Raw genomic sequence first — 13,995 nt, 5'->3', positions numbered from 1 at the left:
TGTATTGTGTGTGTGAATACACACACACACACACTTATATTTTAAAGGAAAAGGATAACTTTCTAGCCATGAAAACTGTCCAAAAGTAGAATGAGTTGACCTGGGAGATTGTGAGTCCCTACCTCCCTCCGGCTTCCAAGAAAGGCAGGCTGACCACTTGTCAGAAGTGTTGTAGTGGGGGATTCTTTTAATGCTATCTATTTAATGTAATCTGAAATTCTGGGATTCTGCAAATACCCATAGGAATACATCCTAGGGTTGTTTCAAAGATCCAAGGAGATAGTGTATATGAAGTGGTCCACAAATCTTAAGATGCCATATAGAAAAAAAAAAGACATCACTATCGTCCCTCTGTGTCCCGCTTCACTGGGGTGTAGCAGAGGCTTGTCTTCATAATATGTCCCAGATGGAATATTCTTGGTGTGGTGTGATTACTGAAAATGGAGAAAGCCTTTGAGGCCTTCTTCCCTAGGGTACTGCTCAAGACCATTTAGTCTTATGAAGGCATTGCTGATGGCTCTTGTTATCCACAGCCAGAAATAAAAAAGCTGGGGGTGGAGGAATTCTCCTGAGTCCCCCCCCATCCATGTCCCCTCTGGCTCCTCTCCCCCATCCTCCCGACCAGAGAATATAAACAGCCTCATTAGGAACCAAGTAATGCTTTGTGTCCATGTGTACAGTGTCTTTCTTGCACAAGGAGTCCCCAAAGCCCCTTTGCTATTCTCTGAGACAGATGATGGACCTGGTACAGTAACCCAGAGCACCTGTCTGGGCTGTCTGGGGAATTCAGAAGTTTGTTGTCCCTTGATTTGGTTCCTGTGGATACCGGCCAAGTTTCCCTGGAGGGGGGCAGAGCTCTGCATTTGGGAAGAAAACAATATAATCACCTGCTTTAAATCATCCCCCCCACACACACACACACTTCCTCTTTTTACTGCCAAGATGCCTATTAGAGAGGGCAAAGGTCTTCTGGTGGACTCCATGGGATTATCCAGTGGATTGCGTTTGTTTTTGCTGGGATTGTGAGAATACGTAAATTTGAGCTAAAGTTTTAATATACTAGCACTTGAGTAAAAAGAATCTGATCAGTTGTTTTTAGTGAAAAACAAAACTCCTCAGGAAAAGCTCTCCACAATTTTCCTCCTATCTACCTTTCTGACCTTATTTCATATAATCTCCCTGACCAAATTGATTAGCTGATTCCTAATTTCACACTGTACATTTCCCATTTTCTGTGCACCCATTTTTTTTTTGTTTTTTTTGTTTTTTTAGTTTTTGCAAGGCAAATGGGGTTAAGTGGCTTGCCCAAGGCCACACAGCTAGGTAATTATTAAGTGTCTGCAGTCAGATTTGAACCCAGGTCCTCCTGACTCCAGGGCCAGTGCTTTATCCACTACGCCACCTAGCCGCCCCCCATTGTTTTTCAATTAACAAACTTTTTTTCTTTCTTTCCCTCCCACTCTACCCCTTATTTAAAAGAAAAACAAAACTCATTCTAATAAATATACACTAAGTTGAACAAAACAAATTCCCACATTGGCCACATCTAAAAATTTATGTCTGCATATTGAGTCCATCGCCCATCTCTCTTGGGAGGTGTGTAGCATATATTATCACTGTTCCTCCAAAATCACGATTGGTCACCGCATTCACCTGAGAGCTTAAGCCTCCAAAGTGGTTTTCCTTTACGATATTTTTGTTATGCTTCAATGATGGTTCTGGTCACTTCATCTGACATCAATTTATACTTGTCTTTCCATATTTCTCTGAAACTGTTATTTCTTGTGTCATATTCTTATGTCATAATTTCTTTAGCCATTCCACCATTGATATTTTCTTTAGCCATTTCCCCTTAGTTTCCAATTCTTTGACATCACAAAAATGAGCTGTTATAAATGTTTTTATTTAGGTGGATCCCTTTCCTCTTTCTTTGATCTCTTGAAGGTTGATAGAGGTCAGTAGAGGTAAGAGTTGGCCAAAGAATCACTTTGGTGAGTCTGGGGTAGAGGGAAGTAGTTCCACATAGCTTTGTGGAATGGTTGTCCCAAGCTCTAGTTCCATATTTATTTTCTCTCACCTCCTCCATCTGATGTTTGTCTTTAACGTTTTCATCATCTTTGCTAGCCTGGTGGCTGCTGGGTATGAAGTAGAACCTCATCAATTTTCATTTCTCTGATGAGTCATTTGGGACAATTTTTCAGATCATCTGTTAACAATTTGGATCTCTTTCTTTGAAAACTATTCATATCTTTTCACCATTTATCTTGGGGAATGGCTCTTGGTTCTTTTAATCAATTCCTTATAGGTCTTTAAAAGGAGCTAGGTGGCACAGTGTATAGAGCACAGACCCAGTAGATAGGAAGATGAGTTCAAATGTGACCTCTGACAATACTTACTAGCTATGTGACCTTGGACAAGTCACTTAACCCCATTGCCCCATTAAAAAAACACCCCAAAATAAAATAAAATGAAATCTTTTACTGTCTCTGTCTTTGTGCACTGTTCCCTAAATCTAGAGTCCACTCTTTGTCATATCTTTACTTGCTGATGTGGTCATTTTCCTTAAAGGTAAAGTTTGGGGGGGGAGAGAGGTGGGCATGGATTTGGTCACAGAGGATCAGATGTGTAAATCCCAATTCTGATTCTATTTAATCTCTCTAGGCTTTAATCTCATCTGTAACATAAAGATGGTACACTAGATGATTTCTAAGGAAGCTTCCAGTTCTAAATTCTATAGCCCTTGAGGACATATCTTATTACATAATTAATAATAGAGGTGCAGTGGATTAAGTGATGGACCTAGAAGCAGAAGACCCGAATAAATCCTAAATGTGTCACCCTGGTCAAGTCACTTAAGACACCTGCCTCAGTTTCCTTAATGGTAGAATGAGAGTAATAGTTATCTAATTGTTGGGAGATTCATATTGTTTCCCTGCTTCAAAATGAGTTTATAAATGTAAAGCACTTTGCACAGTGCCTACCAAAGAGGAGGTGATTAATAAATTCTTATTTCTTCCCTTAATTCTCCTTTTATCTCTTTCTAGTCATTCCATGCTAGTTGCCTCCTTCTGTTTTCTAATGCAACATGTCTCCATCTGGTGGTGAATATTTGCCTTCTAAATTCCTCTCTGTATAAAGTCGAATCTCTTCCTACTTATACCATGATCCTGAATCTTTGGCTAATCCCAAAGAAGTCAATTTATAGAAATCCCTGAGTTTTGAGGTGGTTATTTTCAATTCTTGGGAAATCACCAATCTTCATACGTTCCATGATCCATTATACACATAACTCCTAAATCTCCACATGCGGCCCTATTCTCCAGGTTTGCATCATTAACTGCATGGTAAACTGCTCCACATGGACATCTTACTCAAGTCCAAAATCTGCCCCTGCCTCCATCTGTCTCTTCCTCAAATTGAACAGGTTGGTGACATTTTATCTTAAAACACCCGGTTCAAAACCTTAGGCACATCAGCTTTCCCTGATGTCCCCCATCTAATCAGCTGCCAAATGCACCTTCCCAAGTTTCTCCATTGCCAGAACAGCCTGGTCCAGGTTCTCCCCACCTCTCGGGCTATTCTAATTGCCTCCCCTTGCTCCCCTTGCTAACCCATCATTTACACAGATGCCAGTCATCTTACTAAGGCAATGGTCTGAGCCCTCTTCTGTGGTTCCCTACTACCCTAGGATAACATATCCTCAGTCAGACAGTTAAGGCTGTCCACAAGCTGGTTACTTTTTCAGTCTATTTACCTTTTTAATTATTCACAGTGAGCATTTCAATTGAACACAATTTCTTTTTAGGTTTTTGCAAGGCAAACGGGATTAAGTGGTTTGCCAGAGGCCACACAGCTAGGTAATTAAGTGAGACTGGATTTGAACCCAGGTACTCCTGACTCCAGGGCCCGTGCTTTATCCACTGAACCACCTAGCCTTCCCCAATTCAACACAATTTCACACCAACACTGTCACCTGAATGGGTCATGCCACCTCTCACCCCAGTTTGGATTACTTTCTCCCTATCCTCATCCCCAACCCCTTCTGGTACTGAGTTCTTCCCCACTCCCTCATCACGTTTTCTTGGATTATTTTGAACATCCCCTTTGCCCCTTTTATTAGTCTTTGTATCATCCTGCTCTATATATGTGTTCTGTCACGTAGCAGACGCTAAACTGATGGAGGGTCATATTGTTCCAACATCGTGTATCTTTGGAGCACTTTGTACGTGCAATCTATTTTACTGGAACTGATGAATTCTGCATTAATATTATGTCTAGAATATCCTGAGAGCTGAAGCATGATCCTGAAGTAGAGGCCCCTACCCCCCAGGCCCAATGGGCTCAGGCAAGATTCCTCCCAAGTGACTAATGACTGCTGACCATCACTTCTCTTGGTCCCACTTTAGTAGTGTAAGAGAAAGCTCCAAAGTCTGCTCTGGCTGACCTCTGACCTCATCCAAGAGCTACCAGCTAAAGTGGGGTGAAGAGCCATGGATCTGCAGCTGGTCTGGATTTGAATCCTGGGCCTCAGCTTCACCACCTACAAGATGGGCTCAAGACCAGAATCCATGAAAAGTTATTTTTCTCAGCCCTATCAATAGTATGAAAGCTTCATGGTGCTCAAGAGGAAGTCTAACTCCTTTTAAGACAATTAGGTACAGAAAAGAGAATACTATGTGCCACATATTATCATTCACCGTATATACTAATCTTAAGAATGATTTGAATCATTTACAATAAACTTCTTTTTGCTCTAACCTGAACCTGAATTGACTTTGACTTAGTAATTAAGGTAGTAATTTGTAAACTAAGTCTTGGTTACCAAGAGGGCGCTGCAAAGAAATTTATGCCACAAAATACACCAGAGGTCAAATCTAAGCCCAGCCCAGCATACTGTCTCTTAATCCAAAAGAGCCTTCAAAACGCCAGGGCCCTGATGCGAAGGACCTAGCCTATCATCACTGAAGCAGGTATAGGAATTTTTTTCAATTGAGGCAAATATGCCCTACAAAGGGCACTAGTAGTTATTCCTCTTACACAATGAAACACATAGTTTAATTCTTGGTAGCCCTAAAACATTCAAATGTCCCTAAGGCACTCTCTACCCTTTCAAACTAGAATTGACTGGGACATGGATGGCACCTTAGGCTACCAAAAATGAGAAAGAATGAAGAATAAAGAGCATACGACAGCGTGTTTATTAGAAAAATACCCTTTAAAGTACACGAGAATAGAGGTGCTTTAGGGCACTATTCTTTTTTTACAGATTCCATTTAAAATGTGGCAAATCAGGCAGCCCAACACTGACAGGTCAAAGGGCAGTTCAGAATTCACTGGAGATAAAGTCAATATTCAGTTTCATCCCAGTCACCAAGTCATAACAGAGTCGTCTGAAACCAAGGTCAGGTTCACACAGATGCTCCTGATCCATTCTTGCCCTCTAATAGCTTCTGAAAACAGGCAGCTGAGAAAGGTCTCTTCAGCGACCCCATTCAGCCTGTCTTTAGGGCTCCCCTTATTTCCTTCATCTCTTTTTCACGAATTTCTTTGTTGAAGCATTGGGGTTCAAGCGCCTCCTTCCAGCACCCAATGCACTGTCTCTGATCTGGAGTGTGGCTGCCCGGCTGTAGATATCATTCTCTACAAAGGGAGATACTCCTGCTATATAATCAGGATCAAACACATTGGTTTTCTGCCTGGCCTTTCGGGACAGTCGCTGCTGTGGGAATCGCTGGTCCTCTGTCAGGTGAGGGTTGTTGGCATGCTTCCCTCCTTTGGGAGCAGGAAGTGAATACTACACACGAGAGGAAAAAGTCTGTTAGACATGAGGGACCCTCAGAACCTGTGGCAGATTCGACATGTCTTAAAACATTCCTGTTGTCAGTCAATTTCTTCCTTGTCATTTGGGGACAGTTTTAAGTGTGTCAGAGACAAATGTGGATGTGGCAGAGGAGAAAAACGAGGTCACTTTAGAGTCCCTCCTTGAAGTAAGGATCTACTCTACTTAGCTTGGAAAACAAGGGAAAATGTACCACAGAGAATCTAAAGCTCTCCATCTCTGAAAACCTGGCTACCCTGCTCTATCTCTTCAGTCAACGTGTGGTTTCCCTGTCTCTGTACCACACCCTGGCACTGACTTCCTGCTGTGTCATACCCCAAAGTGGCCTCAGGCCTCCTTTTTCTTCAGGATCCTCACACAAAGCATGCAACCACAAAATAATTCTGGCCAAACAATAATTCCTGACTGGCTGACACATTTCTGTTTATTAAGTCAAATTCCAGTGCTCTAGAGTCTTTAATAATGTCAACTATGCAAACCTTCCTGTTTTAATGAAGCAGACAATGGGCTAACCACTCACCCGAAGGCCACGGGCATTCAGCACTTTGGGGTTACGGGAGAAGTGCATGTGAAGGCTGCCATCATCATTGACTGTCACAGCCACTTTTTTCAGAGTTCTGTTTCCACAGTGTGCACAGAAGACTCTAGTCATGTCAGAAGTGGTCCTAGAAAATACAGAAGGAAATGCGTGAGAGCTATGGTAGCAGACCCAACTACTTGGGAGACAAGTGGAAAAGTTTCTAGCAAGAAAGCTGAAAAGTGATAGATACAACCATGATGCCTGTTCTTTAAAGAGTGTCAATACCAAAGGTTTAGGCAAACCCTCTACATTCTTCTGGGATTGGATATAAAGGTTTCCATAACAAACTATGAAATGGAGAGAATTAACAAATTATGACAATACCACTGCATTTGAGAAACAAATTCTTATAGCCCAAATCCCTAAATATCAGTTCAATAGACATTTCTAAGGAGCTAAACTCTTCCTTTGGCAGTCAGGTGGCACAAAGGATAGAATGTTGGATTTGGGAGTTGGGAGAGCCCCTCTTCCAGAGTTCAAATCTGGCCTTAAAAGCTGTGTGACCTTGGGTAAGTCATTTCAACCTAGCTGCTTCAATTTCTTCATTTGTAAAATGAGTTGGAGAAGGAAATGGTAAATTACTATGGTGTCTCTGCCAAGAAAACCCCAAAAAGGGATCACAGAGGTGGACATAACTGAAACAACAAAAATACTCATTGATACCATACATAAAGCTATGCATTTCTTCACCTATTTTGTGCCTGGGATTGTCAAGAGTATAAAGCCTACAAAACAATCCCTGTGTTTGAGAAGCTTTTACTGTAGTTTGGTGACAAACAAGAAATAATGGGGAACCCAGACAAGAAATCACACTCTCTCTACAACACACAGGATTTCAGTAAGGTGCAGCTGGCCTGGCACAGCTGGGAAGAACACTAAAATGAGTCAGGAGAGTATGCACAGAATTCAACACAATGGTTTGTACGTGTGGCTCAATCTGTGTTTGTTCAGTTAAACTGAATATTCTAGAGTAATTCCTTTAGGACAAAGTGACTGTACAAATAGGTTGTACTTATGTTTGCCCTCAAGGTTCTGCCAAAAGACTGAAGATCTGTGCTAGTTTTGCCCTCTATGAGATGGGGTCAGTAGAGTCCTAGAAATTCTGTCTGAGCCAGTTGTGAGCTCCAGTTCCTACATGAAGCTGCCACATACAAACACTACCCTAACTTAGAAGTAATAGAATCACATCAAATCCTCCTGAGTACTCAGGGCTCTGATACAATTACAAGAAAGGCTAAGCATCTTCTCATATGAATTTCAATTAGCCTCACGTACTTGAAACAGCCATGACAACGCAGTATGTAGCTTCTGGCCTCCCGGATGAGCATCCCATTTACTGCCAGCACATGAAGCCCCATCTGGAGCAGAACATTCTGCAATCAGAAAATTCAAATAAAATTGAACCTCACACTCAATGAACCAAATCAGCAAAAATAGGAGCACAGGGTTTTCCTAAAGAATATTCTGTTTTTTTACACACCTTACCAGATATATGAGACTAAAGACAAGAACATGAATATTTCTATAATTCTGAATTTGTGTGTGAGGGCTATGACAATTCCTATCAATAGAATCACTGGTTTCAAAGTCTTATGAGTTAGCCTTCAAGTCCCAAAGACTTAAAGTGAATTAAACATTTTTCTAAAGGGAAAAAATGTGCTTGGATAGGGTAAAAGTATGCCACAATCTAAATTAGTAAACCTCCCAAAAGCTTAGTTTAGAGATTGCGTATTTCCTTACCTGCATGGCAAAGTCTGTGGTTACACAGCCAACCTGCACATTATCAGGATTATCATACTGTCCCAGTTCTTGCTGAACTTGTTTAATATTGATGGGTGTTATCCATCCTCCATCTTCGTCCTCATCCTCATCATCCCCATCCTCATCAGAACTGCCTTCAGTCTTTTCTCCTCTTCCATTTTCTTCTTCACTTAGGACACTCTGATCTCCTCCAGCCTGAAAAATAAAGAATTTACAAAAATTCATTATGGGAGAATTGGGTGAGAAGATGCAAGCTACTCTACTGCCATCAGGGATCAAGAGAGAAACCTCACCATCAGTTCCTGAAGATCGACATCAATACTGGGCAAAGGGTTTCTCCAAAAGAGAAAGGAATTATACTCTGGGTTCTCAACAGGCTCAGCAGCAGAAGGCACCTGACATCCTGTTTCCTCTGGAAGCTTGGGCTGAAATTTTTACAAAGAAAATGACTGAGAATGGCAAATTACCAGGAATGAGTCAGCTTTGCAAGTCTGCAGCACAACGGACCATAAAAATCAGAGTTAACACACATACAGAGCAATATCCTGTAGCTGCACAATAGACCAGCACAAAAATTACCTTGGAAGGCAGGTGAAAACCAGGAATATGTAGAGGATTTTCTGGATGTAACCCTGATGAGCTCACTTTAACCTGCAGTGCAACAGTGACAGCTCTGTGTAAGAAAACAGTGTGAGGATACACTGCTCCCTCTCTCACCCCACACTGTACACGAAGCAGCTTTAAAACCAAAATTGTCATTTACAATCCTCTTGGCAAATGGCCATGACATGAAGACTAATTTACTTATTATACTTGGTAGGACACAACTCTCATAAAGAGTCCTCATGGAGGAATTTTAAGCAGACATGACCCCACAATTCACCACAACAGTTCAAAATGTTCATTTTGGGCACGTTCGGATTTAAATTAAGAAAGCTGTTTTCCCCAACCATCCCTAAAGGGCAATGACCCATCATTTGTTTCTTACCCCCCAAACATGACCAAATGGGATCTCATACCTTGGATTCTGGCTCTTTCTTCAGGTGAGCCACCCCCACAAACTCTGCCTCCAACTGGTAGGTTAAGGCCAACACCTGGATATCTGTGGCTGAAAGGCTGGGGTAATCACCAGTCTTCTTAGAAAACTCAGTGACTATAAACAAGAGGAGACCATTGTAAATTTTTATTTATTTGTTTGTTTTAGGATTTTGCAAAGCAAATGGAGTTAAGTGGCTTGCCCAAGGCCACACAGCTAGGTAGTGTTGGAGGCTGGATTTGAACTCAGGTACTCCTGACTCCAGGGCTGGTGCTCTATCCATTGTGCAACCTAGCTGCCCCCAACACAGTCAATTAGTTGCTAAAAAGCATATAACTATAGTTGTAGTTAACTAAAACAGAAATATCAAAATAAGAAAAATTAAAATGCTTGGGTAAACTAATACATAATATACAACAGTGCTTAATAATAGATAATGTTCCAGCTAATGTCAATTACTTTCAATGTGGTTAATTTTGAGGAATCGTTCTCTTTATTCTTTTCTGTATGAAATGGAGCTCTGGGAGAAAGTGGGGTGGAATTACAAAAAAAAAGTCATCAACAACAAATTAACCTTTAGAAAAAGGAATTAAAGGAAACAAATTTTAAAAAGGAGTCTCTTAATTTTATAGCTCAGAGCTTTGTCTGCTTTATGATTTTTTTTTTTAGTTTTATTTAAAAGTTCTTTGGTTTTTAATTACAACATGGAGAATTAATATTGTCAGGTTAGTTCAATAGCAATTTTAAGCCTAGGAGCAGGTTGCTGCTAAATAATACAATTTCCTAGAATTTAATTTTCCATTCTTCCAGGAAAATGACAAGTGGTAAGAAGAGAACAGCTCATTATCTACGGATCTTAGCTTTAGGGCTGCATGGCCACATGATCAAAAAAGCAGCTATGACAATAGGAAAAGCACTGAACTGGGAACCAAGAAATTTGACTTCTAGTCCCTAGTCTGTTGTAAAATAATCCTGCTATCCCATGGTCTCAATGACTTTTCAGCTCACACCTAAGTGTCTATTCCCAAACTCTTTTCCTCTAACTCCCTAACACGCCACACTTATACCCTAGCTGCCTGTCATTAGCCTTCATGGCCTCTCTCCAACAGTGCTCAGCATCTTCAGTTTCTCTTGTGTGCCAGAGGATGAGGTGGCCTTGGCCGGTCCCTCTATTTGTGCCCTCCTGTTTTCTGATGAGTTGACCCATGAATCACTATTCTACCTCCAATCCCCAAACTCTACTAATTTTGTACATCAAGTCTTTCATCATCCACTGTCTACAAACTAGCCTCCTCCTACCCTTCCCATGTTCTTACAGCCTTTCCCCATCATGTACTCTTCTATCCAGTGACCCCTGGCTTGCTGGCTGTCCCAGAAATCAGACCCTCCATCTCTTTGGCTGTCTCCCATGCCTGGAATGCTCTCTCTCTTTCACTCCAGACCTCCCCTAAGTTCCAACTAAAATCCCTTTTTCTGCAGAAAGTTTTCCCTAACCCCCTCTTAGTTCTAGTGCCTTCCCCCTATTAATTATTTCCTATTTATCCTGCATATAGTTTGCTTGGTGGTATATATTTATTTGCATGTGGTCTTCCCTATTAGAATGTAAGCTCCTTGTGGGGAAAGACTGTTTTTTTCTTCTTTTGTATCCCTAGCAATTAGCACAGTACCTGGCACTTAGTAAATGTTCACTAATTAACTTTAAATACACTTCACCTGACCCTTCCACTCCCTCAAGTTAATTTTATCTCTACCTTTCTTTTTTAACTTACTAGAATGAACTCCACTTGCTGCTCCTTCCTCATCATCTATTCACTTCTTACTTTCCTTGTAATATGGTTTCTGACTCCAGCACTACACTGCAAAGTAATAGGCTTGGTGAGATGCCTTTAGCTTTCAACACAACTATCCCCATTCTCTTCCCTTGGTTTGCACGGAGACCTCCCTCCTGCTTCTCCTCTGCTGGTTCAACATCATTTCTCACTCCCCAATCAAAGCTACATCCCAGGCTACCTTGAATCACCCATCTCTCCATACTATCTCTTGATGATCCCATCAGTTCCCATAGATTTTTTAAAAAGCAATCTGATGTAGATGATTCCCAAATTTTTATTTCCATTCTTAATTTCTTTTCTGAAGAAGCTCCAGTTCACCAGCTAACTGAAGAACATTCCCTTCACACTTCCAATTTAACACATCCCAAACTGTACTTCTTGTTGCTCACCCCACCTCTGACCTTTCCTGTATTGTAAAGGACAACTCTTGTTCTTCCCTGTTCCTGACACTTTCTCCCTCAAGTCCAAGTTCCATTGAGTCTTTACATAGCAGAGCCGCAAATGGTTCCCTTCCCCAAATTCATACCATCACAGATTATTTTGACAAGTCCTTTGGTCTCCCAAATCCTAATATATATATGCATGCATACACACACACACTTCCAATATATCCTTCCTTCAAGTGCCAAAACCACCAACTTAAGCCAACAGATTTGACCATGCAAACTCTACCTCCCAAAATAAAACATATTGGCAGAAAAGAGGCTGGCACTTAAAAGTCTGTCGACTTTTCCAGTCTTAGTTTATGTTATTATTTCAGTTTACTCACTCTGTGTGCCAACCCAAGCGGGCATTGGCTGTTCTCTGAACTTTACACCTCTCACTTCCATACACTTGCACAAATCATTTTTTCGTTTCTCATACTTCCAAGATTCCTTTTTATTTCAAAACTGCCCCTTGGGTGCAACATCTTCCAGGAGCCTTCTCTGATCTCCAGATCAATGTTCTCTCCTCCAATAAATATTCCCGGCACTCTGTCTAATTTCTCTGTTGCCCTGTCATTTGTGTAATATTTCTCTCCTTCTATTAATCCAACAACATTTATTCGGCACCTACTACATGCTAGGTACCGCGCAGTGTAGGCACCCAACAGTCACCACTACCCTGAATGATCTGAGTTTCATTCTATTTAGGGAGGCAGAACACATAAAACAGCTGAGCAGGCTCAAAAAAGGTTTCATAAGGCAGAAGAATTCAAGCTGAACTCTGAAGGATACCAAGAGTCAGAGGGTTGTGCAAAGTAAGGGAGATGAGGAGTATCTTGAGTAAGGGGAAGTCAGTCAGACTAAAATAAAAATAAAATACAAAATAAAATAAAAAGTAATAAGCATAATAAAAAGCGACAGCAATAAATGGAGAGGGGGGAAAGACTGCCCTGCCCTCGAGGAGCTATTCAGATGATGATAAGAGCGCAAGTTTGGAGTGGAGGCTTTTGCGAGCGAGGGGGCGCAGGCGGAGCCCTAGGTCCCCCCCAACCAGCAGGAGGTAAGAGGAGCCTGGAAAGAGGAGGGGGACACAAAGCCCAGGGGCAGTGAGGCGCGGCAGGGCGCCCCGCATCGCGTCCCGCCAGGGGCCGGAGGGGGTCCCCCTTCAGCTCGTTTTTGCAGACAAGGCGCCGGGTCACGTGCGGCAGCCAGCTGAGGAGCGGGGGGCTGGGGCGCCCCGCCAAAGCTGCGGGGGGAGGGGCCGCGCACTCACCCAGCCGCACGTACTCGGGGCGGGGCTCCCTGAAGCGCAGCTCGTAGGGCAGCACGGCCAGGCGCCGCCGCGCGGCCTTGTCGCGGATCTCCGCCACCACCTCCCGGATGGTGTAGACGCTCTTCCCGAAGTCCTGGGGGAGGGCCGCGTCAGAGGGGGCGCCCCCACCCCGGCTCGGGAGGGCGCCCCCTTCTCGTCCCGCCCCTCCCGGCCCGGCTCCTCATACCTGCAAGGCGGCGTCCCGCAGGAAGGCCCCGGCATCCGCCACGACGTGCTCCACCAGCACCATCTTGGCCGGAAGTGACGTCCGCCAGCCCGCGCTTGCGCACTGTGTCGCCGCTGCGGGAGGACGCCGGGAAAAGCCGACGCTGCGCGTCTCCCCGGCACGTCTCCCCCTACCGGTTGGAGGAGGAAAAACAAGGGCTCCGCCTGCTCCCTCCTCCCTTACAGGAGTCCCGGGGCGGCCAGGTGGCGCAGTGGATAGAGCACCTGCCCTGGAGTCAGGAGGACCTGAGTTCAAATCCGACCTCACACCCTTAGTAATGACCTAGCTGTGCGGCCTTGGGCAAGTCACTTAACCCCATTTGCCTTCCAAAAACCTAAAAAAAAAAAAGGTTACTGATCCTAGTCCAAACTTGGTATCTTATGAGCTCCCTCAGGGCAGGACAGTCTTTTTCCCTCTCCTTTTTTTTTTTATGGTATTACTTTTTATTTTTCATTTTTATGCATTTTAATCTTTTGTATTTTTTTTAGGTTTTTGCAAGGCAAATGGGGTTCAGTGTATCATTTTGTATTTTCAATGTATTTTTGTATGCTGCCTGGCACATGGGAGGCACTTCATTTTCAGTAGTAGTAGTAGTAGTAGTAGTAGGCATTTGATCAGTGTTTATTGATTGATCATTTATTTATTTATTTAATTATTCATTCATTCAAGTCATCATCGACTATTTATTGTTTCTTTTTGTTGTTCAGTCACATCCAACTCTTCTCGACCCTATTTAGGGTTTTCTTGACAGATTCTAGGCTGTTTGCCATTTCCGTCTCCCACTCATGTTACAGCTGAGAAGCAAACAGGGTTAATTGACTTGTCCAGCTGGGGTCACACAAGTCCGCAAGTATCTGAGGCCAGATTCAAACTACGAAAGAAAGGCCTTCCGTCGCCAGACCCCATAGGCAGCTCAAACCTAGTAAATCTAAAGTAGATTTCATTACCTTTTCCCTAGTCGTTCCCTCCATCCCATTCTTCCAC

General features: G+C 42.8%; 1 protein-coding gene across 2 annotated transcripts; it reads right to left on the bottom strand.

Moving 5' to 3' along the window:
• Nucleotides 1-5,176: 5,176 nt before the first annotated feature.
• Nucleotides 5,177-13,045, bottom strand: NOB1 (NIN1 (RPN12) binding protein 1 homolog). 2 transcript variants are annotated; one of them, XM_074200309.1, is made up of 9 exons: nt 12,973-13,045; nt 12,747-12,879; nt 9,200-9,333; nt 8,760-8,831; nt 8,474-8,605; nt 8,160-8,375; nt 7,695-7,792; nt 6,360-6,504; nt 5,177-5,794 (listed from the first exon to the last, which is right to left on the bottom strand). In XM_074200309.1, exons 1-9 carry the CDS (start codon nt 13,033-13,035, stop codon nt 5,525-5,527), a joined length of 1,263 nt encoding a protein of 420 aa, XP_074056410.1. In that variant the 5' UTR covers nt 13,036-13,045; the 3' UTR covers nt 5,177-5,524. The 2 variants fall into 2 exon arrangements, with proteins under 2 accessions (XP_074056410.1, XP_074056421.1); XM_074200320.1 differs by having other exon boundaries at nt 12,761-12,879.
• Nucleotides 13,046-13,995: the final 950 nt, after the last annotated feature.

The sequence above is a fragment of the Macrotis lagotis genome, chromosome 1 (genome assembly GCF_037893015.1).
Source record: "Macrotis lagotis isolate mMagLag1 chromosome 1, bilby.v1.9.chrom.fasta, whole genome shotgun sequence".
NCBI lineage: Eukaryota > Metazoa > Chordata > Mammalia > Peramelemorphia > Peramelidae > Macrotis > Macrotis lagotis.
The sequence above is the reverse complement of the archived record's forward strand: the minus strand, read 5'-3'. Positions and strand labels throughout refer to the sequence as shown.

Coding starts and splice junctions, on each gene's coding strand:
- NOB1 (XM_074200309.1), bottom strand. CDS start 13,035: ATGGTGCTGGTGGAGCACGTCGTGGCGGATGCCGGGGCCTTCCTGCGG. Junction 7,793..8,159: donor CCACAGACTTTGCCATGCAG/GTAAGGAAATAC, acceptor TTCTGATTGCAG/AATGTTCTGCTCCAGATGGG. Junction 5,795..6,359: donor TGAATGCCCGTGGCCTTCGG/GTGAGTGGTTAG, acceptor TCTCGTGTGTAG/TATTCACTTCCTGCTCCCAA.